The sequence below is a fragment of the Oenanthe melanoleuca genome, chromosome 3 (assembly GCF_029582105.1).
Source record: "Oenanthe melanoleuca isolate GR-GAL-2019-014 chromosome 3, OMel1.0, whole genome shotgun sequence".
NCBI classification, from domain to species: domain Eukaryota; kingdom Metazoa; phylum Chordata; class Aves; order Passeriformes; family Muscicapidae; genus Oenanthe; species Oenanthe melanoleuca.
The window spans coordinates 27,019,496-27,045,454 of NC_079336.1; the positions used below are offsets into that span (position 1 = coordinate 27,019,496).

At 36.1% G+C, this 25,959-nt stretch overlaps 1 protein-coding gene across 6 annotated transcripts in view; it reads left to right on the forward strand.

Annotated features, from left to right (window-relative positions):
- The window catches only part of ADGRB3 (adhesion G protein-coupled receptor B3), a 439,829-nt gene that overhangs the window by 333,794 nt on the left and 80,076 nt on the right, over positions 1 to 25,959 (forward strand). For all 6 annotated transcript variants that reach the window (XM_056488286.1, XM_056488289.1, XM_056488292.1 and 3 more), the window contains 3 exons: positions 7,420 to 7,546; positions 9,161 to 9,264; positions 12,003 to 12,105. In XM_056488286.1, coding sequence (XP_056344261.1) covers positions 7,420 to 7,546; positions 9,161 to 9,264; positions 12,003 to 12,105 — 334 coding nt within the window. The remainder of the gene's footprint in view (positions 1 to 7,419; positions 7,547 to 9,160; positions 9,265 to 12,002; positions 12,106 to 25,959) is intronic.

Below are 25,959 nucleotides of genomic sequence, written 5' to 3' on the forward strand. Positions count from 1 at the left end.
AGGGAGAGCTCAGCTCTCACATGCATCACCACAGCAGTGAGCATCATTTCGCTGTCTGATCACTTAACATATTTGCTTCTGCCATTTTTATTATGTATCTTAACTTTTTTCCTACAGTACAATCAGTATCTGTGGAGCCTGATCCAAAGCATGCTTTGTGAGGTTGGACATGTAGTGGTTTTAGTTTTGTCTCCCATATAGTGTAGGATAGCGTAGGATGTTGTAATAGTAACAGTGATGGAAGCCCAGTCTCTTCTTTTCCTCTCAGTTGTTTCACACCTCTTCCTCTCCCTGCTGGTCATGCTGGCCTTCAAACTTGAACTAATGATACGGTTCTTTATTGCTTATCTTTCGGAAGAAACAGTAAAAATAGATACCAGGTGTTGACATTCTTAATTACCAGGATAAACTTCTGAGCCCCTAATCTTTCCCAGCGTCTGGCCATAGACAATGTACAAAGTTCCTTTTTGCTAGGAGTCCATGTGCATTATAGTATAGTATGAAAGATTTTGTAGGTTGATCAGTTGGAAAACACGACATGACAAATTTTCCTTTGCTCATCATAAAGCTACATACATATTTATAATCTAAACAAAAGAACATGAAAGATTTTACTGATTTTGTGAGGAGTGTGTTACATTAAGAATATAGAAATTGGGTTGAAAATGAACCCTTTTGCTTTTCAGTTAGTCCTCAGAGATCTAAGCTGGGTGCAGCTTAATTTCTGATTGTAAACAATTCAGCACTGTAAGTCTGATCGCATTCAATGAGATGTCAGATGCACCACTACTGTGGGTGTCATTCTCAATTGCAGATTCAACAATTGTGTGGTTAACCAGTTCAACACTATAAATCTGGTCAAGGTCAATAAGAACTTCAATGAACACAGATTCACAAATAATGTGGTTTATTGTTAAAACGCTATGTCTGATCAAGTGCAATAGGAACTTTGATGAACACAGATTCACAAATAGTATAGTCAATTTGGCACAATAATTCTGGTTGAGTTTGGTAAGGTCCTTGCTTTGCATAATTTCTAAGAACTTGACAAGATTTCCTAGACAAGATAGGAAGGGACAAGGTAACCTGGAACGGAAGTAGAGCCTCTTGTCTGCACCAGTCATTCTGAAGATCCATGAGGAAATAGCTCTCAAAAATTCTAAATGGATACCAACATCCTTTGGCAGTGTGTACACTGGGGGAATGCCCAGTACTTCAGTTGTACTTTCTCTGAGACCATCAGCAGAGTCAGACATAGATAAGGCCACAGAAAGTAATTGGTGTCCCTCCAAGATTTTGATGCACAGATACTCATCTTCTTAGATTTCCTCTATAATTTTGAGGAAGGGGGCAAATGGTCCTGTTCAAATGCAATCCACTAGGCTTGTTAGGACACAGAACTGGAGGATTGTCATTTATCCAGTGTTCAAAAACATGAATGAATCTCATAATTCAAATAATGATAAGTCTGTGTAGCATGAGTAGTACAGAGGACCACTAATCAAGAATTATGCAGTAGGAGGCAGGAAACTTCTAGTATTTGTTTCATCCCGGTTTTGTCATATAATTTATTTAGAAATTCTTTTCATTTTACACATTGATACTCTTGCAGTATGCTATTAGAAGAGCAACTGTTGATTACAGCACAGTTCAAATATACCATGTGCTAGATCATGCCCTAAACTGTATGGACAGGGGAATATAGGAATTAATAAAATATTACCACAAGCATTAATACTGACTTCCATAACTCTCCCTTTGATTAATAATTTATTTATAGTAGCCAAACATAACCAAGCCAATGGAACTTTAAGTTGTACATTATTAGAAAGTTAATTTAACAATGTATGCTTATAATTACAGTGGTTCTGTTACAAATCCTACTTTTTAGGGTTTAATATCTCTAGTTTAAATCATATTAAAATCAAACTTGGTTTTCAGCCCAGATGCACATTTGTTTTACAAAACAATTATTTATATAGGATTTACTTTTAATATAAAGAGCAGTGAGAAAATTGAATTTTCAAAGATTTCTGGTTTTTTTGACAAAGGAGATATTCACAAGTATGTCTTTGAGAACAATTTAACAATTCAATGTCTGAATTGGAAAAGTGGCCTTAGTCTTTGGGAAAAAGAATTCCCTATAGCATTCTGGTAGGAAATCCAATTGCAAGATATTCATCACCCAGTTCATTCTTCTGATACCACACAAATGCAGACATAATTATTGGGACATTTACAGTATTTTAGACATGTAGTCTTAAGGCAGTTGGGTTTTTGTCAATTTTTTTTTTTTTTTAAATATTTTCCACAATTTCGGTCATTTTTTAAAAAATTCTGTGAGGGGAAAGAAAACCCGAAGTGATAATGACATAATGTTAATTGTATTAACAATTTCAGGCTAAACAATACTTTTTAGAACCACAATTCACAATTATTAAGGAAAGTGTGTTCATATCCACATTTTCTTTGTCCTATTTTTTTTCACTTTTCCCTTTATATTACTTTTTTTTTTTTTTTTTACTTTAGGAAAGACTGTGGCAATAAACCAGGTTTTGCCATACACTGCTGATAGGAGTCAGACTGATCACAGAAAAATTGTGCATGCTAAGAGTTAGGTCATGTCTCAGATGTATGAACATGCACAACTGAAAGGAGACTCCTGCAGCTGAGCCTTCCCTATGACTTCCCTGGGATTTTAGGTCCGGGTGTAAAGAAGCAAGCAGGTGTGGGAAGGACTTTATCTTCACTAATGTGCCAGCTAGCACATCAGAACAGGCACAGTGATATTTATAACCTGCTATTCATAAGGGCTATGAGCTTTTCTCTTGCCTTTTGCTAGCTTAAAAATTCTGATGTTTGCATTTTCCATGGGCTTCTTATTGTTGAATGTAATTCTTTGCTGAGAATGGAATTGGAATACCAGACTCTCTTCTAAAGGAAAAACAGCTTCTAGTTGAACAGAAAAAAAAAAAGTAGATGTACATACACAAGAATTAAGAAGAATTAAAATCATCTCAGCAGAAATAATAATTCCTTAAATTCTGTGTAGTTTGCTTTCTACAAAGCTGTAGTTAAATACTTAAAGAACAGTTTCTTGCTGTTATTTAAGTAGTATAACAAAAAGCTTTCTTATCCTAATTTAGCCACAGTTATCAATCAGCAAAGAGGTTACTAGGGTAGGCTGCCATTGTAGATGTATAGCAAGATGTTAACTCTTTGTTTATTATGATCAAAACCCAGGCAACTGCTTGGATCACTAGTCTGAGGAACAAGTGTTTGTTTAGGTGATATTAGCTTCCTTTATCTCATAGAATCTCCATAAAAAAATAAAATCTTTCATTTGAAAAACATTTCTTCAAAATACACTAATAGATAGTGTATGGTATGATGTAAAGTCCTTTATTAAGTGAGTGTGTCTGATAACAAAATCAGAACTGATTTTTATATATCAGGAAGTTAAAGTAAACAAACCAGTGCAATTAGTAAAGATGTATACTAATAATTATTAAAAAAAAAAAGTAAGTAGTTAACTATGTCATGAGACCAAGACAAATACTGTAAAATAAGGGAAACAATAGCTAGAATATAAAATGTGGCCTGACTGTCATTGTCAGATAGGCAGTTGTGTCATGAGTGAACTTTTTGTTTTATGGAGATTGCCCTGTCTTATAAACTACATTTCCACTTTGATATCTGAGATATACTAATATAATTTTTTTCAGTAGTGAGCATAATTATGCAATATTGTGTTATACATTATGTGAGTAAAACTCAAATTTTTTTCCTTCTATATAATACACTATTAAAATAATTTTCTATATAACATTTGGCCATGGTTTTTGTTGCATAGAACTAGGAAGTTCACCTTAAGCTCTGAAAGGGTACTGAAAAGACACTCCCTCATTCCAGTAGCTGCAAGACTACTTGGAGAAGGGCAGACTTACAGATAAATTTTGGAGCTGAGGGTTTTCTTGGTCCATGTGCCATATTAGCCATGGATCTGTGGCCCAAATTACATCCTAAACTTTTTCCCCTGTATTTCCCTGATTCCCCAGCTTTTTTCCCTGCCTCATCTGCAGGATGACACAAGATCTGCAATGGTGAATCTATGCTTCTTGGGAATTCCTTTGCTTCTATCATGGGAGTTCTGCCAGGTTGATTAAATCATCTGTAACTCAGTAGAAGAGTACAAAAATTGCCAATAATGGGCATGAACCTACATCTATATTTGCTAGATACTTTCAATTCAATAATTTCCCTTGATATAAATAGAACATGTGTTAATAGTACCTGTCACTCCTTTATAGCTTTCTGCATAACAAGAAAGATCCACAGGAATAATAGGTGCCCTTTTGCATATTCATATGATAACCCTAAATGTTAGACACATAGTCAAAGAAAATCACACCAAAAAGAAATGAAGCTTCTAAGTATGAGATAGATTCTGGCTAGACCAGAAGAGTTGCATTACAAGAAGGACACATCATAGAAGGAGTACTTAATAAAAAGTGTTGCATTGAGATGTACTAAATGCAATGTATCCCTTTTAATTCCATTGTTTATTTACTGATACCTAAAACCAAATAGTTACTATATGTCAACAAGTCAAAATTACCAGCATCTCTGAGGGAATTAGTAAACATGCATTTGCTGTTCTGCTGGCATAAGCCTCATGCAACAAATTGCAGTTACACTTTTCTTCTGGTCCTGCTCATTACTCAGGCTCCTTCATGGACTTAGTGTAACATTCTCTGTAGTTTCTGTAATTTCAACTGACTACAAATATATTTATTAACAAGGCTTTTTTTTCTTTTTAACTGCACTGATTAGAAGAGAGGGAAGGAACTTATTTAATGAATTTTGATCTGCAACATATAAAAACATAATGCTGTGAAGCAAGGAATTGAAGTGTATCACTGAAAAAATGAACAATAAGATGTAAAGTGTCCATATTAGACTGACTTTGCTCCTGCCATGATGTCTTATTTTGGAATCCAGTTAGACTGCTTTGCTCATTTCAGACTGCTTTTGAAAATTCTACAAAATTTTCAGTAGTATTGAAATTTTTTTGCAAAATCTGTATTGTATTTGTGGCTCAGTTACTCTGTGACTGGAAATTTGTATTTGTGCAAGTGACTTGAAGAACTGAATGAGCCAGTGTAAACCTGCTGGACTGCCCATGATTTATAGTACTTTAAATATAATTACAGTTATAACAGATGCTTTGTTTTAAACTAAACTGGTGTCTGTGATTTTATAATTAGAACTTGTTTAACTGTTGTGCACTGGACACCATCTGCAAGGATTTAGTGCTGACTGGATGCATTGTGCATCCAATGCTTTTCAGCATAGGGTGAATTCAATTTATTAAATCTTATTCTGAGGATGAATAATACCATCCTTTTGTTTTTAAATATGTCAATTTCTCTTAAGCTATCAATCCTTAATATTTAATCAGCAAAAATAAACGCATTTCATTTGGCCTTAACTGTGTGTCACAACAAGAGAAGAGACAAGAAAGCTTATAAAATAAATTGTTTAAGTTTTCCAGAAGATAATGCTTCTGAGTTTAAAATATGTAACTCTATTTTTCAAAGTGGATCTTGATTTAGCCTGTGGCTCTCTGAAAGACACAATTTGCAAGGGAAAGCTAATAAACTGCTTTAGTGGCTTGAAGAATTGGTGATTTTCTCTCAGTTGTTTCCCTCAGTCGCTATTTGTTTTGTTTATTACAGGATTCTGTTGCGAAGACAATAGTGTGTAAGGGTTACATCTGGTGTGTTCAAAAACTAGTGGCACAAAATGCTGAGGTGGCCTGGGGTGAACTGCACTCTGAGAGCAGGCTTGGGATAATAAATTGCCTTTGCATGAGGGCCCTGGCATATAGAATCACTTACAGAGGTGTGTTGTCAAGGCAGAGGAGGTGAAACAAGGGTGGTCACAGGGTCTGGAAATTTTTATTCCCCCTTCTTGTTTCTTCGACCTTCGTTTTTCTCTTTTTTTTTTTTTTTTTTTTTTTTTTTTTGTAAGTCATTTAGTGACCTGAGGTGAAATGGACAGAAATTGACAGCACACATGCTGCTGCTGGCAGCAGAGTCACTGCAGTTCCTCCTTGGACATGAAAGGAGAGGAAAAAAGATGAAAGAAACCCAGTTGTTCTCTAAATATAACACATGTAAAGATAATATTCTTGCTTTAGTTGAAAACAACCCCTTTTTCCTGTAGAAAATATTTCCCCCTCCCCACTGCAGTTCAGGAAACAGGAGATATGATTTTTTGTCTCTCCCTCTCCTTCTCCTTGCTTGCACAAAGAAAACGTGGGTTGATACCATTTTTATTGTTCTGCTGGGGTGGGTTTCAGACCTCGCATTAGCATATTGAATGTCTAATTGAATTCGGGGGCTGTGTTAATCATCGTGTTTTGTTTAGGGGTGGTTGGTGAGAGGTGCCACCAAACGAATGCTTTGGCTTGGGGTTAGCTTGGTGCTGCCACCCCACGAAAAAGAACCGAGAAGGGGGAGGGAGCCAGGGAAAGGCGAGTTGACTGAGTGATGTCTGGAGGGCGAACTCGTGTGTCTCTTTGGTGATGTGTGCTGCTGTACTGAAATCCACCCCTCTGCTGGAGCTAAGGCAGGAGTTGGAGGCATCTGATGCTGCCGTTTCCAGGGTGAAATTTCTAAGGCTGCTAGCTAAAAACAACAACCAAAAAAAAAAAAAAAAAGAAAAATCCCAAATCCTCAGCAAAAATAGCAGTCAGAACAGAAGATCCGGCATCTCCCGGTCCAACTGGCATAACCCAGACAGACGTTTGAGAACCACATGCTTTTAACCTAGCCACACACACGAAAGGGGGGGTGGGGAGCGGAGAAAGAAAGGGACCAAAAAAGACACCGCAACTACAGAACATCACATTTCTCACAAAAGGGCAGAAACAGAGCCGGTAGGGGGAAAAAAAAAAAAAAAATAAAAAAAGAGAGAGAGAGAGAGAGGGAGAGAAACAAAGCCTCCCCCTCTTCCCCCGATGAGTTTTTCGCAGTGCTCTGGTGAGGCTCGGAGGTGGCTGGCAGCGCAGGGGGCGGCTGCTGCCGCGGCTGGCGGGGCTCCGCGCAGCAGCGCCCGGCGCTCAGCACCGCCGCCCGGACAGCTCCGCTCCCTCCGCTGCGCTCCCTCCGCCCTGCCGTGCTCTGCCCGGCCCTGCCCTGCCCGGCCCTGCCCTGCCCTGCCAGCCCAGCCCTGCCAGCCCTGCCCTGCCCGGCCCTGCCCGGCCCGGCCCCACAACAAGTCCCGGTCCCCGGCGCTGTCCCGGCACGCCGGGCGCGCCGCTCGCCGTCCCGCTGCATTGTCTCCGCACGGAACCGGCCGTCAGGCGTAATCACCCCCATTTCCCCCACCCCCTCCTCTCTCTCTCCTTTGCAGGAACGACTCTTTGGGAACCTGGTCCACCCAGGGATGTAAAACTGTGCTTACCGATGCATCCCATACGAAATGCTTATGTGATCGTCTCTCTACCTTCGCCATTTTGGCTCAGCAACCTAGAGAAATAGTAAGTAACAAAGAGGGGGGGAAAAATCCAGTTTTAATGCAAAAGGGAATGCGGGGGGGACTGCGGGGGGAGGGGGGAGCTGGTCCAGCTTTCCTCTCAGGTATATTGCAGACGTTGCATTGAGGAATTGTTTAATATTGCAGGTAGTCAAATGTTAGTCTCCTGGTGTCTACAGTGTCTCAGATAAATGAATCCCAGTTTCTGTGATACAACTAAATCCTGGTGAAATTTGCATGCTCTCGAACTCTATAATTTTTTTTTTTTTTTTTAAGAAAGCCTTGTAATTGTGGTGAAAATGTGTAGAAAACTTTTGTATTGAACGATTAAGGGAACGTACAGGTCTCTGTTATTGCTCTTGGTAGGAAACCCTAGATACTGTAGTTAAACAGATTGCAGATCTGCATTGGACATTTTCAGCACAGATTTTCTATGTAGTCTCTTGATATGATGGAAGAAAAATAATCAAGTTTTCATGAGAAAGAGGGGACATTAAGTGTATGAGCAGACACTCCCAATATTATTGAATGTAAAAATAGCTGAAAAGCAAATATTTGTGAAGTTATCATGCTAAAGCATGATTTCATTTTCCTGGTTTTGGGAACATACGAACAGCCTCTTTTTAATAGCAAAGTAAATCCATTTGGGAAAAAAGTGGTTGAAATAAAATACTACTTTCTGCCTGAGATCTGGCCTAAAAGTACATCTGTCTTATATCCAATTTGGGTGACAAAAGATATTGTGATAAATATAATTTACAATACATCCCTGAAGCTTAAAAAACATTTAAGTAAACCAGGCTTTAAAACTTTTAGATCTAAATTTTTTCCATATTTATTAGAAAAACTCATGTCTATTTCACAACATGAGCACATATATATACAGAGGAAAAAACTGACCTAATATCTGAGGATAATAGTTTCCTTTACAGCAGGGAAAGCTAGTTTGTTTTCAAGGTCATTAATTTATTTTCATTTTTTATTAATACACAGAGTAAAAATGAAATAATTCTGTATTTGTCGCTTTTTTTATGAAGACCTGTGATACTGTTGCCATAGATATCCTGCCATTCCTTCTAAGCAGCCATAGGCCCAAGGAAATTAAGCATGTGAGAATAGTAGATTGAAGTCAAAGTTATTAAAAGTCAGAAACTTTGGTCATCCTGCAACGAGCTTGAATCAAATTATGGGACAAATTACTGGATGATCTTCAATATATTAGAGTGAAACCAAGGTGTATGTTTAATGCACAATTCTAAATATTGCTACTTCTGAAGAGAAATATATCTTTTAATTGATGTTAACTGGAGAGTCATTTAAACTTGTGCTAACATCATAGTTACAGTGTAATATTACTAGTTTATTTTTCATGCAAGTATCACAAGGCATTTTAAAGCTTAGGGGCCTCTGAGGAATGTATTAAGCAGATCTCAGAGTTATTTGGGGATCAGTTTTGGAATTAAGTTGATTTTGTCTCCATAACCAGTATTATTGAAACTATCTGTGATAGTTTGTCTACATTTAATTTTGCTCTTTTTGGTTTGTTTTTTTGATTTGACTTGTTGGTTTAATTGCTGGAGTATGTTTTTTCTTCATGGTTGCCTGTTGTAACTTACAGATCATGGAATCATCTGGTACACCCTCAGTGACCTTAATAGTAGGCAGTGGTCTTTCCTGCTTGGCCTTGATCACTCTAGCAGTTGTCTATGCAGCATTATGGAGGTATGTAACGGGTTGAGAAAGTCCAATGTAAATGCATTGTTAGATTTATTTGACTTGCAGTTTAAAGAGAGCATTGGAGCCCACATCTATTGTTTGGAAAGTGAGGGGAAAAAAAGGAAAATGTAGTGCATGCTTTGATGCATTTGTTGATGTGATTGATCAGTTTTACTGTTTTGGCCTGCTGATGATGGTATTGCCCACTCATCTCTTTCTCCACTTCAGTGGGAATGGTATTGCTCTTTTGGTGAGGTATTCACAGTGCTAAATTCAGGATTCTGATATATGGTATATTTCATGTGAGTCTTCTGGCCTATACCTTTAGCTGCTTTTCTCCCATTTACATTTTTGAATGAAACTTATAAATAAAATAATATTGAAGTGGCGCATTTAGGGAGGTTCAGTCAACTGATTTTGAGTTTGTTCACATTGGTTATAAGTTTGAATAAAGACCACAAAATTAAATAGTCTTAAATAGTGTGGTGGTACATTCCAGTGATAGATTTGCTTTCCGTCCTGAGTTTACAATATTAAAATATCATATTGACTTAAAAGTGCAATAAATCCTTATGGAGTAAATTAATCTGAGAAGTAATGAGAAATAGCATAATGTCTTAGTGCAGAAGAACAGAAAAGTAAGATAAAAAGTCATGCAAAATAATAAATATTTTTAAAAAGTGAACATAGATTCGTATTTAACTTTTTTCAAAAATTAAATTAAAATTGGTTCTTATTAAAGTAATAATAAACAAGGGGATGAAACAATAAATTCTAGAGTAATATAAAATTAACCAATAGAGTTTTGCTTTTAGGAGCAGCTTGATAATTTTACACCCATTTCTCTATCACTCTTATGTACCACAGAGACTCAGGATTAGAAATATATATAATTATTAAGAATATCTAGTTACATAAGTTATGATAAAAGACTATAAAAATTATCAATTCTTGTCTGTCAAAACTAAGAATGAGAGTATTTCAGGATATAATTCCCATCTGAAGAATTATAGTGTTATTTTTGCACTCCTGATATATTTAGCACTTGGATAGAAATACTGTCATGCTCAGTGGAACTGGTCTACTCCATTATTCAAATTTGATACAAGGAAGAAATTCTTTATTGTGAGGGTAAGGAGGCACTGGAACGGTTTTCCGCAGAAGTTGTGGATGCCCCATCCCTGGAGTGTTCAAAGTCAGTTTACATGGGGTTTGGAGCACCCTGGTCCAGTGGAATGTGTCCCTGCCCATGGCAGGGGGTTGTAACTAGATGATTTTAAGTTCTCTTCCAGCCCAAGCAATTCTGTGATTCTATGATTCTGTGAACTTTTAAGTGGAGATGAAATGTTGTGTGTTATGGCTTAGGTCAATGCTGTGAGCTTCTGTTGCTCTGTACTTACTCAAGCACTTTGTAATCCTTTCTAATCCATGGGCACTCAGTGATGGGAATCGGCCCAGGTGAATCAATAGTTAACAAGTTAGAAAGCAGCCATGTGCTCTCTGTGTGAGCAAAGGCAGTGAACTTCTCATACTTGTTTGCAAATACACAGAGCTCGCCTTAAGAATATAGCCTTGCTATAGAATATAGCCTTGCTATATTTTAAGGAAGAATGTGGATTGTGGTATTAGGGTTGTTCTCTCTAACTAAAAAAATGTAATGCTGTATCTCTTGATATGCAAGCAGAAAGAACTATAATTAATTCCTTGTCCAAAGCTCAGCACTTCTTGTGGGTTCAACAGCCTTTTTTTATTACTTCCTCAGAGTCAGCTGTAGGTGTACATCTCAGGAGGAGACAGCAATATTAACTGAACTCCAGTGATAAGCATATAGTATAGGTCATAGAATATGTAAAGATATGGCGTGGTCTTCAGAGGAGCTGAGCACCCTTACATTTCATTTATTTTAGTAGTCAACATTTACTGTTGACAGCTCTAAAAATGAGGTCAGAGAGGTACTTCACTTGTAACCATAATCATTCTCTTTCTGTCCTGTAGCATAAAAAGGGCGGTATACAGAAAAATTAGAACACTTCCATCGTGAAAACAAATATGTGATAAGACTTTTTGACTTTTTCATCTTAAATATATTTTTAAATTATTATGATAAGTTTGCAAGGTTGCCTGTGATGTTCACTGCTATAATTTAATCTTTCTGTACACTTCTGGATATTTTGTGACATTCAGTCTTACGAAGATATTACAATACAACTGGAAATCAAGATTAATGTTATCCTTATCCCAATAATGTGTTTCAAAATTCACTGCCATAGTATCATCCCCAATCCGCATCTTACTTACGCATCATGGATCAAATCTTCTGTTTATGCAAATCACCATATTTTTGCTGAAGTTAGTAATTATGAGTGGTCTGTGCCAGCTGTGGATATTCCCAGGGACAAGCAGAGAGCATAAGAAGTTCCTGACATGAATGCATGTAAGCCCATTATTATCAGTATGGTGCTAGAAACATGTTGCCAGCAGCTTTCAAAAGAATCATTGGTAGATTATTTTTACAATACATTAAGATACTGAGAGGAAATTGTGGAATAGCTATCAAAATATTGTAGTTTTCATGTTTGTATTGTTATGGCTCTCTAATACTCTTTCTGAGCACATGAAAGGGGACACCTCTCTTTCAGAGTATCTCCAATATTTAACACAAGAACTAAACCAAAGCCTTGTGTGACTTGCTAGTTGTTATCCTTTTAGAAAATTTGTACCCTCTATTTATTTTTTTTTAACAGGTACATCAGATCTGAGAGGTCCATAATTCTAATCAATTTCTGCCTGTCGATTATCTCATCAAATATTCTTATCCTGGTTGGACAAACTCAGACACATAACAAGGTATGAGATGGATTGCATTAAATTTTCCCTTAAAGATTAATATCATTGTTTTATTTGTTTTTAGCTTAAAATAATTACATCCATTTAGTCCTATACTCATAGGACTTGGTGGTTTTTGTAAAATACTAAGAGACAAGGGAAAATATTTACCATCTTGCATGGTCTTTCTTTCCCTTCCAAAAATCCCTTTTGGTATTGTTCCCTCTAGATAAGCTGTGTTCTCTGTGGTAGACTTGTGTGTTTTATAACTAAATTTCAAAGCAAAAAAGTTCAAAGGCTCAACATCAAAAGCACAAATTCTGGTTCATTATAATAGTTGTAATAGGATTGCGCTACAGTGTTTTTGTCTTTTTATTAACACGCTGGTACTCAAAAGGCAAGTAGAAATTGCTTAGAAGTTGGAGTACGATTCTTGAAAATGTGCAGGAACAGACATCATAACATGCCATAGAACTGTTAGATCTCTGACTGATGTAGCTATAAGAAAGTAATAATCCTGCATACCTTACTTAGTGATGTATTGCTGATTTATTAATAATCTGTTCTCTGAACATCATTGTCATTTCTGCTCCTCCTCTAGAACAGCAGGCTTGCCAGTGTTTTTGAGGAGTTACCCAGTGCCTGGTGGTGCTAGGCAGCTTTCAATAAGTGGTTGCTTAAAATCAACCATAATTGCAGGATTGCTTGGAATAGAAAGTAGTGTGTAGTTAGTTAACTGGGCAATATGTGATAGAGTGCTGTGAAGTTTTGGAGTAAGCAAGTGCTTGTAAAGTAGATATTTTCCCCACTGTGTTAAACTACTTAGTGCACTGCTCATCTTATTTTTTCTAATATTGAGTGAAATAATGTTCATCATCTGCTATAGCATCTGCTGTTTCTACAGCACACCTGTAATTAATCACTACTTCTTTTCAAGTAAGTGCTTACCATTTTAGATGCCTAAATTCTCTTAAATTCAGTGTAAGTCCATAGCTGCACTTTGTAAAACATTTCCAAACCAAACATAGTAATTTCCAGCACATATGGTATCAAAATTATTGAAGTCAAGGTATTAGTATGATTTTAAAGTTTTGAAACTGTGTAGAGGTACAAATAATGGAGGTACAAATAATGGAGGTACAAATAATGGAGGTACAAAATATGGATTTCCAGAAGAAAGTTGCATTTCCATGTAACTCTCACAGATTTTATTCAGGGGGAAAAAGAAAGCAATGTGCTAGCAACTTCAGAATACCAGAGTACAGAATGAATCCTCACTAGAATTTCAGTACTAACACACAGAGTCATATATACTATTTTATTATGTATTTCAATAATAGATATGGTTCAGTAGCTGCAAGTTCCTGTGTACATTGCCACTGTAGAATCAGATTTGAGGGCATCAGAACAACTGTGTTGGGTAACGTATTTCCTAGGTATGCTGGTAGCCTTTCTCTGATACTCGATCAGAGAACTCTGAACTAAACATGCCTTAATCTAGTTCCTTTTTATTGATCTTAATCTCTTTGAGCTCTCTCACTTCTGCTTCCTGAACTTCTCAAACTACAGAGATATTACACTGGCATATTTCTGATATCCAAAAATGCAGATATCAAAGGAAATAATTGACAGAAAAAACCACACCACAAAGTCTATATTTTTAATATGAAGTCTGAAAAATTGCTGTAAAGTAACATTTCTTGCTACACTTGTCTTATTTTCAAGTCCACATCTTGCTTTTGATACATCTACCAACCAGGAACTTCTAGCCAGGGAGCTCCTGTAATGGATCAAAGGCAAAATACATTTGTCTAGCAAGACACCCCTTATTAGAAATCAAAACTATTTTTATCACAGTGTCAGCTGATGCATTAATATATTACAGCTCCAAGAGGCTGGCCTGTGAATGCTCCATCAACAAAAATGGCCTTCTAACACCACTGTTTAGTGAAAATTTATTCAAATAAAAAGCAATCATATCTGGGTATGATGTGTATAGGCATCAGATGTACTTGAATTCAAGTTCTAATTTTTTTTTTTTCATTTTCAAGATCATATATGATCCAAAGAAGCTAGTATTTGATTTTTAGTCCATACATCCAGATTGCAATACGGGCAGCTCTAGAAAACAATGTCTTCATTTTGCTGAGCTGGAAAATTAAATCCATAAATGAAAACTTTAGACAGAAATCAGGACCTGATCTGTGATTTAAGATTAAAAATATTTTAGATTTATTTCTGAGATTTTATTATTTACTGGAAGTGAAACCATGTGAGTTTTTAGTGTTTGAAAATTTTGGGAGAAACCTTGGAAATGTTTTATTAAGACAATATAATATTCAAGTCAACAAAAATTGTTTGGTGAATATAGGCTGAAGAAGTATTTTGTGGCAAGATGAGCTCTTTTCTTTTTTTTTTTTTTAATGTATCAGAGAACATTTGAGAAACAATATGCTAAGTTTGAGTTTGTTTACTCTGTTCCATTCTACTTCTTCTGTTTATACTATTCTTATATTATTGGGGCAGCTAGTTAACATCCACATGGTGATGTTAATATTCACAGTGCTGAAGTGTATCCCTATTTTCTGTGCTTTAGTTTTGCTCTGAATTTAAATTGTCTGTAGCTCTATATTTGGTTGTATTTCCTTTTTGAGTAAGTCCTCGTAAATGTCATCAAAGCTGAATTCCAGTTTTAAGTTGAACAGTATGTAAATTAAGCATACCAAAGAGGTATTTATAGCAAACAACATATTGTTGATTTGTTTGCAGTCTGTGGTTTCCTTTATCTGTATTAAACATTTTACAAACTACTTTTATTAACTTCTCTTCTGTTCATTCTCCAAGAAATTTCTGTGGCTTGTTTTAGTGACATCTATGACATAGAAAATAAACCTGTGTGTCTTGATCTAGATAAGTGCAGATTTTTGTTATTTTCTTTCTGGTTTAAAAAAATCAATGTTAGGTTTAACTCTGCTTTTTGAAAGCTGAGTATATCACCGATGTTTTCGCAAAAGCTTCTTTTAATGAAAGCTAAGTGAGTTTGAAAATTGAGTTCTCTTTGGTTCAACTGTCTTTTTTCAGTAAAAAGATCACCTCCCATTGGCAGAAAGGGACAAAATTTTTACTGAGTACATGTAGAAGGAATTTATATTCTTTCAAACTACAAAGTATATTCCATTTCTCATATTACTTCTTTAAAAGTGGTTTTTATGTCCAGTTTAAGTAACCTGAGGATACCAACAGCAGAACAGAGTTCTAGGTCATGGGTCATTTCAGCTTTTTTTATAGTTCATGGGGGAAGTTATGGAGGGGAGTATGGTTTCTCTTGTAAGGTTTGGGTTGGGATAGCAAAAAGCCTTTTGTCAACAGAAAGGCTTCACCCCTTTGTTCCTTCTTGGCAAAACATGTTGTGCATTGTGTTGAAGGACACAGCTGAGAAATATTCTGGTTTTTTCATTATGTTTCCCTAAACCTTTGAAAACACAGAACTTTATTGAAAGCTTTCTTAATGTTTCAGACTGTGTAAAAGATTTCTGTTCTGTCAGATCCTGATTTGAAATACAGGTCACTGAAATTACAAAAATATTATGAAATTAATTACGTACCTTGTTTAAATATAGTTGGTGTTATACTGTGCATGAGAAGAATATTAATTTGCTTTAGTATTTCTTTCTGTCTCATTTTCTTCGCACTATTAAATGTTAGTCACACAATCACATTTAAACTTGATGATATGCAATTGCTACACTTCAACAACTGAATTTAGTTTTAACTCTGAAATTAAGTCTCCTGAATTAAGGAAGGGTAAAACTTCTCATTTATTACCTAATTGCTCAAATATCTATTATGTCACAAAATCTATGAAGTCTCCCTGACATCTACAAAAGCTTTACTTTATAGATTACTCTTGCTTCAAAGTAAAAATATTTACTTTGAAGAGACTGGCAGGTATTTTTAAGAAATATCTATCAGTGATTTGTAGCCTTCACTGTATCATAACTCTTGCTATATTATGTTTCCTAATGTTCTTCTTGCCATCAAGAAAAATGGCTATATTTCTTCTATATGTGGACCTTTAATATTTAAGCTATAAACTTTTACAATGCTTCTGATCTCATTTAATGAATAGATTATCTACCTCCCATAAGTTACTGATTAATATTATGTGGATTTTAAAATAAATTCTCTTTCTTTTTGTATACATTCAGAAAATATCCTGGTTTGTTCACAGTTTTGCCAAAAAAACTCACATTTGCTTTTTGATAGAAACAATTCCTGTATATCTGTTTTTCCTGTGAAGTAAACAAAGATAAATACAATTTGAAATAAACAATAGAATTCCTTATACATATGAAAAAAGTTAATTATTTTCAATATAATCTCATACTGGCTATAATTAAAAGTTCATTGCTGATGTTTGCATCACTTGTGAGAAAGTGTCATATTTTAAAATATTTTTAAAACATATTTTTTAAAATGCTGTAAGACAGTGCATTTTGTCAGCCATAGTCAGGTTTCTGTGTGCCTACTATGGAAAGAGCAGGGAAAGGTGTTAATGCAAGATTTAGTAACCCTGAAATTCTGTGTCATTCATGTTTAATTGCAGTGTCCAGTTTATTATGCTTACTATTGTGTTTTGAAATTCATCTCTTAGACCATACCTTAAAGGATATGAAAAAAGCGTGTCCTGATCACCACAACATAAACTGTCAGTAGCCTGACATTGTAAACAAACAAAACCCCATAAAGATGTGTAGATAATAAGATTAGAGTTTTCACTAAATAGACTGACTGGACAGAAATAACCCACTTTTAGCATTTTTTTTAATAGAGGTGTTAGGTTGAAAGAAACAAGTAGAAGTGGAAAGAAGCTGAGAAGCCCAGCATCCTATTCCCATAGCACTCTGAAGTAGCTGACTGCAAAACCAGAGCTCCCTCAGGTTTTGAGAGACAGTGGGTGGTGGGATCCCCTGAGAAACCTGCAAGTGTTCAGGTGATACTAATGCTGCCTCTAACCACGTGGCTGTTGTCCCATATCTGCCACTGACTTACAGATGCAGGCATCGTGGCAGTATATCTCCTAGGAAACAGCGGGGGAGACCTCAGAGCAGATGGAATGAACAGAGAAATGATGCTAACACAGCATTAAGGTTGTGCTAGAAAATCAATGAGGAAGTAGGAAATTCAGTATGTCAAGCAGTAGCACTCCATATTTCAAGTCTTTCTGTAGAACTTCAAGGGAATACCCTCCATTTAAGAAGCTGAAACCCAGGAAAATATATCCTTTCATTTTTGTCAGTATCTGACTTCCAAATAACCACCCAGTCTGCTGATTGTTGTCTTTTTTTTTTTTTTTTTTCTTTTTTTGTGTAACAGTATTTTGAACAGCTGACCCAGGAGTCTCTGGTATGGGTCATCCATCCCAGAAACTCACCAGTAAATAGATCAGGAGTCAGAGTGCACTGCACCGCACACATCTGTCTGCTGTGTGTTTCTAAACTCAGAAACAACCAGAGGGAGAAAAGCCAATTTAGCTGAATAACTATTACAGGAGTAAGGCTGTTTAAGCAACGCTGTTTTACCATGCCAAACTCTGACAAAACCTGTTAACATCAGCTGAATTAACTACCTGCTTTTAGATTCTCAAGAGAGCCTCTGGGAGCAGATCTTTCTTACCCAAGATCACTAAACATTGTCATTCATGTTACTGTTACCTGCCTCAGAGGAGAAGGTAACATTCTTCTCAAAAGTGCCTGTCAGACTGTTTCTCAAAATACATCAAATTTATCATTCAGTTTGCTATATCTAAACAAAACAGACATTTTGATTGTAAACAGTTTACAGGGAAGAAATTGGTTAGATTTTAGGAGCATGTGTTCTCTGTCTCCTATCCCCAGAACCTTTTAAAAACTTCTTTGAACTATTTTAAAATTCCAGAATTGTTCAGGTTGGAAAATGTATCCAACCTCATTCTCAAGGTAGGGCTAGCTTCTAGGTCAAAACTGGTTGCTCAGGACTTTATATAATAATAAAGTATATAATTATATAATTGAAGACCTCTAGGCATGGAAATGGCACATCTTCCTTGGGAAACTTGATCCACAGCTTGACTGTCCTCATGGTCAAAATGTGTTTCCCTGTATCTGGTATGGACCTCCTCTGGTTTCTTTGTGCCCATTGTCATCCCACTGCACATCACTGTGAAGAACCTGGCTTCATCTTCTGAATGACCTTTCTATGGGCACTGACAGGGTGCTCTGAGATGCTGTTAGCTCTTGAAGTAGCTCTCTGCTGTCCTACTCTCCCAAAATTGTGTTGTTTTTCCTCCTTGATCTTCACAACTTGTTTAGAGTGATTTTTTTCTCTTCTAGAATTCATCCCTACAGCTCTAAGTAAAATAGTTCATTCTCTACAAACAACTTTCTGAATTATTTCAGACAATCTGTTGATGACTCAAGCAGCTATTTTTGGGCTTCACACCTTTTTCACACCTCTCTTTTGCCTATTTTTTTAATTTCAATAGGAATAGAAAGATAGTCAATGGGAAATAGAACAATCTATAAACAGTTAAATGTTCATGTCTTTCACTTACATGATCTTACTTTTAAGAAAGAGGAAAAAAGAAACAATTCTAAGCAATAGTAAAAATTATTTTAAAATGGAGTTACCATGGCAATTAACATCACAAGACTAAAGGGTTTAAGTAAGAATGATAACAGCAACATCAAAACCAAGTTACTTGGTTATTTTCATTCTAATACAAAAGTTGAATTTCCAATGAATTTTCATATATGAATTACCCTTTCTGAGAATCTAGGCATAGAAACCCTTTGTCACATAAACCTAAACAGAGACAGAAACATAGTAAGATTTTTATTTTTTCAAACAGATATTTGATAAAATAATACATCAAAAAATCACAGCTCTGAGATAAATGCTATGTAAATCTTCTGCCCTACAACAATAATAATTACATCATTGTTCTTTCTGTATAATAGAATGAAACAGTAGAAAACAAAATCACTTTTAAAGGACTATCATTTAACAAATAATAGTGTAAATTTGCAAGAGATTATCTACTTATTATACTGTTTTTTATTTAAACATTGCTACAACTCCCTGTTGGGTCTGCATATTTTTAGGAACATATGGTATGCTTTAACCTTGACATGCACTATGAAGTTCATTTGTACAGTTTTGCATTTTTTTCCTTTTATTCTCCTAGGTCACAGTTTTTAGGCCCTATATCTTGCAATCATGCCAATGAGACCATTTTATCAGAAAATTACTATTGGATTGGTCTGATTCTCTGACTGGTCTGATCAGAGTTTCATTCTCATTTCCACTTTCTTTCTTCAAGGTGATGTTAAGTGAAATTTCATGGGAAGTGGGACAAGCAGTGTGCAAATCTCTGTTCTAGACTGAGTCTAACAATAAGATGGAAAGATGATCACACAAAGTCTGACCTTTCCTGCTTTTTCTGTCTGAGAAAGAAATTGTGGTCATTGTGTGCCCTAGTCAATGAAGTCAGCATTCAGCAAGTGTGACCTGAGCATATTTATGACATGAGATGTACCAATGCTGGTAGACTCTCTGGATCACAGCAGGGTTTTGTCATGAGAGGAATGCTCAGCTTGTCAAAAAAAGAGACTCCTAGGTATGACCAGGGACCCAAAATTATGTACCAAAATTATGTATGATCCTCTTGGTGCTAATGTAAAAGGCATGTAATGCTTCTAATTTTAGACCGCTGCTGAAGCATGACCTTTTTAGACTTGTTTTCATGGACATACATGCTTATTTTGTTGGATCTGAGTGAGTCATACCACAGACATTAAGCCTGGTACTGACAAATTTGACAGTAAATGTGCTCTGGTATTTTTCTATTCTAATGGCTTTGTCAAAATTCATATCAAACTGACATTGTGGATGAATAAGTAGGTATTTTGTGGAATGTAATAGAAAATTATGCTCAGAATAATTGTTGAACAGAAACTGTAAAGGTGAATCTACAAAGCATCCATTTGGCTATAATCATGGACATTTTTAATGAATGTAATTGTGAGATTTCCAGAACCCTGCAGGGAAGTGTACATGATTGTAATAAAAAGGCCTCAAGCTGTTAAAAATGATAGAATTCCTGTAATGTCAAGAAAGTTCAGTATGCACTAGACTTCTGGGTTTAAAAACAGGATGGAAAACATGTTAGTATCTCTCTCTCCTGAAGAAAATTGAAATATATCTGGCACAAGGAGTCCAGCAGTTGGAAGGAAGTATGAATAAGGTTGGCACAAAATGTTGTTCCATTAGTAAGTGATTACATATCTGTCTCTAATTAGTACTGTGGCATATAATTTGTGCTCTATGCTTTCCATTTCTTGAAAAATTGCATTTGCAATCTATCACATATTTGCTAAATAATTTCTTTAGGCTGGAAATCTAGATGGATGTATTATTCTTTAAATACCACTCAAAGTTAGGTGAAAGATTAGAAAGAGAATGGCTTCCTTAACAAGCTTAGCTGAGCCACACAGGAAAACAAAACTTCATGTGTCAGAACATACAGCTAATGAAACCTGGCTTTTTTTAAAAAAAGATGGGATTAATTGTAAAGCTGTTGTTATTTGCATTTAGATTTTATGTCTCTTATATTTAAGAGGGCTTTTAAGTCTCTGTCTTTTACTGTATATCCTCTTATGTCAAGTCTCAATTAGAATTCATGCTTGAGTGTTAGCAGTTTAATTATTGCTGTAAAACCTTAATTTTGACACTGCTTATCTTTTAAAGTGAATACAGAATAGTAACAACATTTTACTGAACTGAATGATCCGACAAGGCATTGCAGTTGTATTACAGTGGAAGAAAACTGGTTTTGCTAGGAATAATTGTTAGATCTATGTATCAATACAGCATTAATGATGGACAAGAATTGTTGCTAGACTCAGTTTGTAGTTATTCAAAAACTGCTGCTGATGCAATCACTGCAGAAACAAATATGTAAGGCTTAAACCTGATCATCTGCTTCCATTCACTTCTAAAGGATTCTTCCTTTTGTAAAGAAGATTCAGCAATAATACTTAGCACTAGTAAAAACATATTCTAGAGAGATTTTTAAATGACTCAATCATAGTCCATGAATACCTAAAGAATGTATCTGTCCTTGTTAAACATTAGGCATTAAACAATCAAACACATCTTTCAAAATGTAGGGAATTTTCTGCTGATTGCAAATAGGAAATGTTCTAAACTTCAAGTTGTGGCGTTAATCCCAGTGCACACATTTTTCCAGTAGCAAATGCAAAGCCTGAAATGAATCAGAACTAAGCCAAATTGTGTTGCCTTGCAGTTGCCATGGCTAGGAGCATGTACACAGGTTATTGATACAGCTCATATGACACTCGTTATGCCATGATGACTTCATTATGTGTTGGAGCCTCTGGAGATCTCAGTCCATTGAAGTTTCAATATTTCAGTGGGAAGGTATGAGGAGCAAAGCAGAGCTAAAGAAACAAATCAGGCTGTTTTTTGTTTGTTTTGGTTTGGTTTGTTTTGGTTTGGTTTGTTTTGGTTTGGTTTGGTTTGGTTTGGTTTGGTTAATATTGGTTTGGTTTGGTTTGGTTTTTTTTTGCCAAAGGAGCACTTTACAGAATTGCCATTCAAAATATGTGTATACTACACTCATTGCAACTGGACCTTGGTATCTGTAAGTGACACTCTCCTAGTGTTAAATAATAAGAATTCAGTTGGGCTTTTCTAATCTCAGCTCATGGTCCTTCTGTTCTCTATATTTAAACCTGTCATGATGTGTCATCTAGAAGAACTGGTTTAGGTCACCTGGATTCAGTTGTCTCCCTTAGAAGCTAATGGGCAGAAATCTGCTAGTGTGCTACAAAAGCTTAAACTTCTGGAAGGAATTTGTCTAAATGGTGTTGGCAACTAGGGAAAAAAATGGATGATTATGAATCCACAAAACAAGTAGCCCTCCAGTGCAGTCCCTAGCTTCCTTCTCCAAACTTCTTATAAGGCTCGTATGTACGATACTCCCCTGGGTCAGTCTGATTCTCTCACCATGGTCTGCTAGAGGCTTTTGTTTTCTGTAGCTTCTAAAATATGAGAATAGATCTATAATAAAACATTAGCCACAGTTCTCTAAACCTGTAAGTACCAGTTGGTTTAGAGATGCTGCTTCATGTTCAGAGGATGGCACTGATTTTAGTTGTTGGCTCTGCAGGCAGTTATTTGATCTATGCAGGTCACAGGGCATAAATAAGGGAATTCCCTGCAGAGGAGCAGAGAGAATACAAATAAACTTTCCAGAGGTAATTTAGATATATCGTGTCATCCAGAGTGTGATGGCCATGGGTATAGTCTGCAAGATGTTTTAGGAGACATCCCTGCTAAGAATATAATTTAAAATGTAACATTTTATACTTGCTAATTTTAGTTGCCAAGATGGATCTGAGAGGCATATAGCATTAATTATTAATTATTGTTGTTGTTGATAAAAATAAACCTACCATTAAGGCTCTGGGAGTATTTCCAACAGCAACAAATTTTCCATTTGATTTATTAATGGATATAAACATTTTTCTTTTATTTTTCCCTCCGGTCAGAACTCAGCTTATTTCATACTTGCCCCTCCCATAGGAAAAAAACTTGAGTAAATGTATCAGCCTTGCACTCTTTTCTCAATGCCAGCCCATTGAGATCTGCCAGCTCTCCTGTAACAACAGAGTGAGGACCCATTCAGCTATACTAATCCTCATTAGTGATGATTTTAACCACAGAAATGTTGATTGGTACACAGAAACAGTGGCTGTTATGAGGAAGGCTGGGTGTGAAACTGACAGATAAAAAGGAGCAAAAAAGATGCTCCATTTCCAGCCAGCAGTGAGGGTAGGGTCACCTACAGGGAAAAGCTGTACTAGAAGCAGTAGTGCTGTGAAAGGGACAAACTTTGCTCTTATTGATTACAGTCACACATGAGTGGAACCAAAGAATTAATTTATTTTTTTGCATTAGCAGAGGCTTCCGACTGGTCTGGAAGTGTCACCTGCTGAGAACTCCACGTCTAGAGCAGATTAGAGTGGTTAAATATTTAGGCCTCAAAAGCTGATACACCAGTGGAACACCCAGCAGACAAGAAAGGTCACAACTTCTACTCTATAAACTTACACGTGCAAATAACAGTGTTATGATAAAAGCCCACATTTCAGAATCCAGGTGCTTCTACACAGGCCTTTTCCACTTTCAAATAAAGAAGAAAGCTTACAAAATATACCTTCTGATATATATCTGAGATATACCTTCTGATCATGTAGGATTTTTCTGCATTTCAGTTTCACTTTGAATAATTTTGTGATGACAGTATAGCACAGAAAACTCATAAGAGAGGCAGCATCCAACTACAGTACTCAAATCTCTAGTGGCTCTGGCCAGCTGGGCATTTCTTGCAGAGGAGCCTACCATGTTCATGGACTGTTTTAGGGTTTGTCTGTTGTTCCAGCCTGAAATCTGAAAGAAAAAACCTCTTTGGGGATTTACAAGATAAATATTAGGAATTACAAGTTAGATGGCCACATGTGTGGTCACAATGACTGGAGTACATTTCTGACTTTCCCTAAGATGCTCCCTGCTCTTAGATGCTCTCTGATTTTAGTGCATTCCACATGGATAGCTCTGTGCTAGATAAAAATTCATCTCTTCCCACTGAGGCACTATTTTTTTTTTCTGCAGATAGTCTGTTAGTACATATTGTTTTAGATGAGAACTGTTTGCAGCCTATATGCATTAAATTTTTAATACAAGACTAAGTGAGATGTAGAGCCAGGGGTTAATCATGTGGATAGCCAGTGGTTAATAACTTAAAATAACTGAATGGATTTTATTTCCTTTAAAAGGCTACTAATGCATTATTTATAAGTCATAATTTGTATCTAATAAAATGCCTGGGCTCAGCCAATGATAATTTTGCTACTTAGGAACAATTTGAAGTCACACACACTCAAAACAATGCAGAAGCATTTGCTTTCCATCTGAAGCTGTATGGTGAACATCTATGTTTCTTTGAGCTTCATGGGACATGTTTGCATTTTGCTTAATATTTTTAAGGTTATTTACCTTTCAAAACAACAGAATCTGAATTGGAACGGAGCTCAAAGCATTTCAGAAAAAAAATGTTTATGTATGCTAATGACTTCTAATTAGGAAGAAAAATACTAGAAACTAAGGCAATTACTAGCAAAACAAACATTTACTGTGTCTTTAATTGTATGCAGTGGCTTCCAGGCCATAGAGAGTTTGGGTGGAGAAGAGCCAACCAACATGCTCAGTAGACAAGACAGCAACCCATTCCTCTCCTCTTGAGTACCAAGGAAAAATCCTTCTTGTGAAAACCGAGCTGTGGTACTTCTGACTCTGTAGAGAAAGAAGTCACTGTAAAATTGTTTTATTTCCGAGCTAGTTAGTTTCCTAGTTACTTTCCTAGTGTGAAAAATGCAGGTAACTGGTGGGCATGGTTGTGGTGACAATTGGACTTCATAATCACAGAGGTCTAAGTGTAACAGTTCTATGATTTTATGATTGTTGGGCAGGAGTAAGTGTATAATGTCTTTCACTGGACATCAGAAAGAAGAGAGAATTTTTCAGCCAGACTGTCTTGGTAGGAGCCCCTGCTCTAGTTTTAAAGGCTGCATTTTCCATGCTTAACGACTCCTTGCAAGGAGTGTTCATAGTGACTGGAGATTTCTTTTTCAGGCTTGTGTATGGAAAAAATAATGTTTTCAAATTAAAGATTAAGAAAGAAAAATTATCATTGCATAGTCTCTGATTTCCTCAGTTGTCATTTCTTTTTGTTTTCTTCCCTTCAGTTCTTATATCTTCTTTCTTCATTAATTGCTTTCCTTGCTTTTATGATTTGTGATATTAAGCTTTTGGTCTGGCCTTTTCTGATCCATTCCATTGTTTCATGCCAATTCTTTGTCGTCCAACATTATGATCAAAGCCAGTATTTGGAAATTCTTGGACTTCTACACAGGGATTCTCCATTTTCAAATAGAAAGACAGCTTAAAGAGTACCAGCATTACCTTTTGATCATATGGGTTTACTTCAGTATTTGTATTTCACTGTAGAAAATTTTTCTGATGGTAATAAGGAACTGAAACTCATAAGAAAGCAAAGTAGCATCCAGCTATAGTATTCAAGTCTTTAGTGGCTCTGGCCAGCTGGGCATTTTTTGTTTCAGAATAATTTCTTACATTTCTCATAACATTCCTGGACTGTTGGCAGCTCCAGCCTGGACACGGACAGAAGCAACTTCCTTAAGGATTTTCATGTTAGAAGAAGGAAAGTTCCTTCTCTGTTCTATTTCCACCTCCTTTTTCTGCTTCTCTTTAGTTTTGTCAATTAAGAGGCAGAGATCTTCCTGTTCTTTGTCCCTCTACATTTCTTGTCTACTTTTTCACTCAACTGTCAATGTTCTCAACAGATAATCTCTTTAGAGTAATGGCTATCCTCTTCTGTTGTTGCCTTCAAATTATCAAATTCCCTTTCTCAGTGAGGATAAGTTGAACATTTCAAGCTCAGTTATAAAAACTGAATGCAGTAGCTCTGCCTCATAGATAGAAAAATGAGAAATAAAGTGTGGTTATGAGATGTGATAGCTCAGTAAGACTCTTATGATGTGCCAGTGGGACATATATTGTGTGCAAGAAGTTCTCCATTGCAGTGCTTCTCAAAAGAAATGTTTTGTTCTTCTTTCTGTTATTGAGCTATAGTTTAAAAGCCTGTGAGGAGCAGAGATTATATTACTATATGTGCTTAATATAGAATTATAGTATGCAATGATGTCATATAGTATATTTTGCGTATCGTGG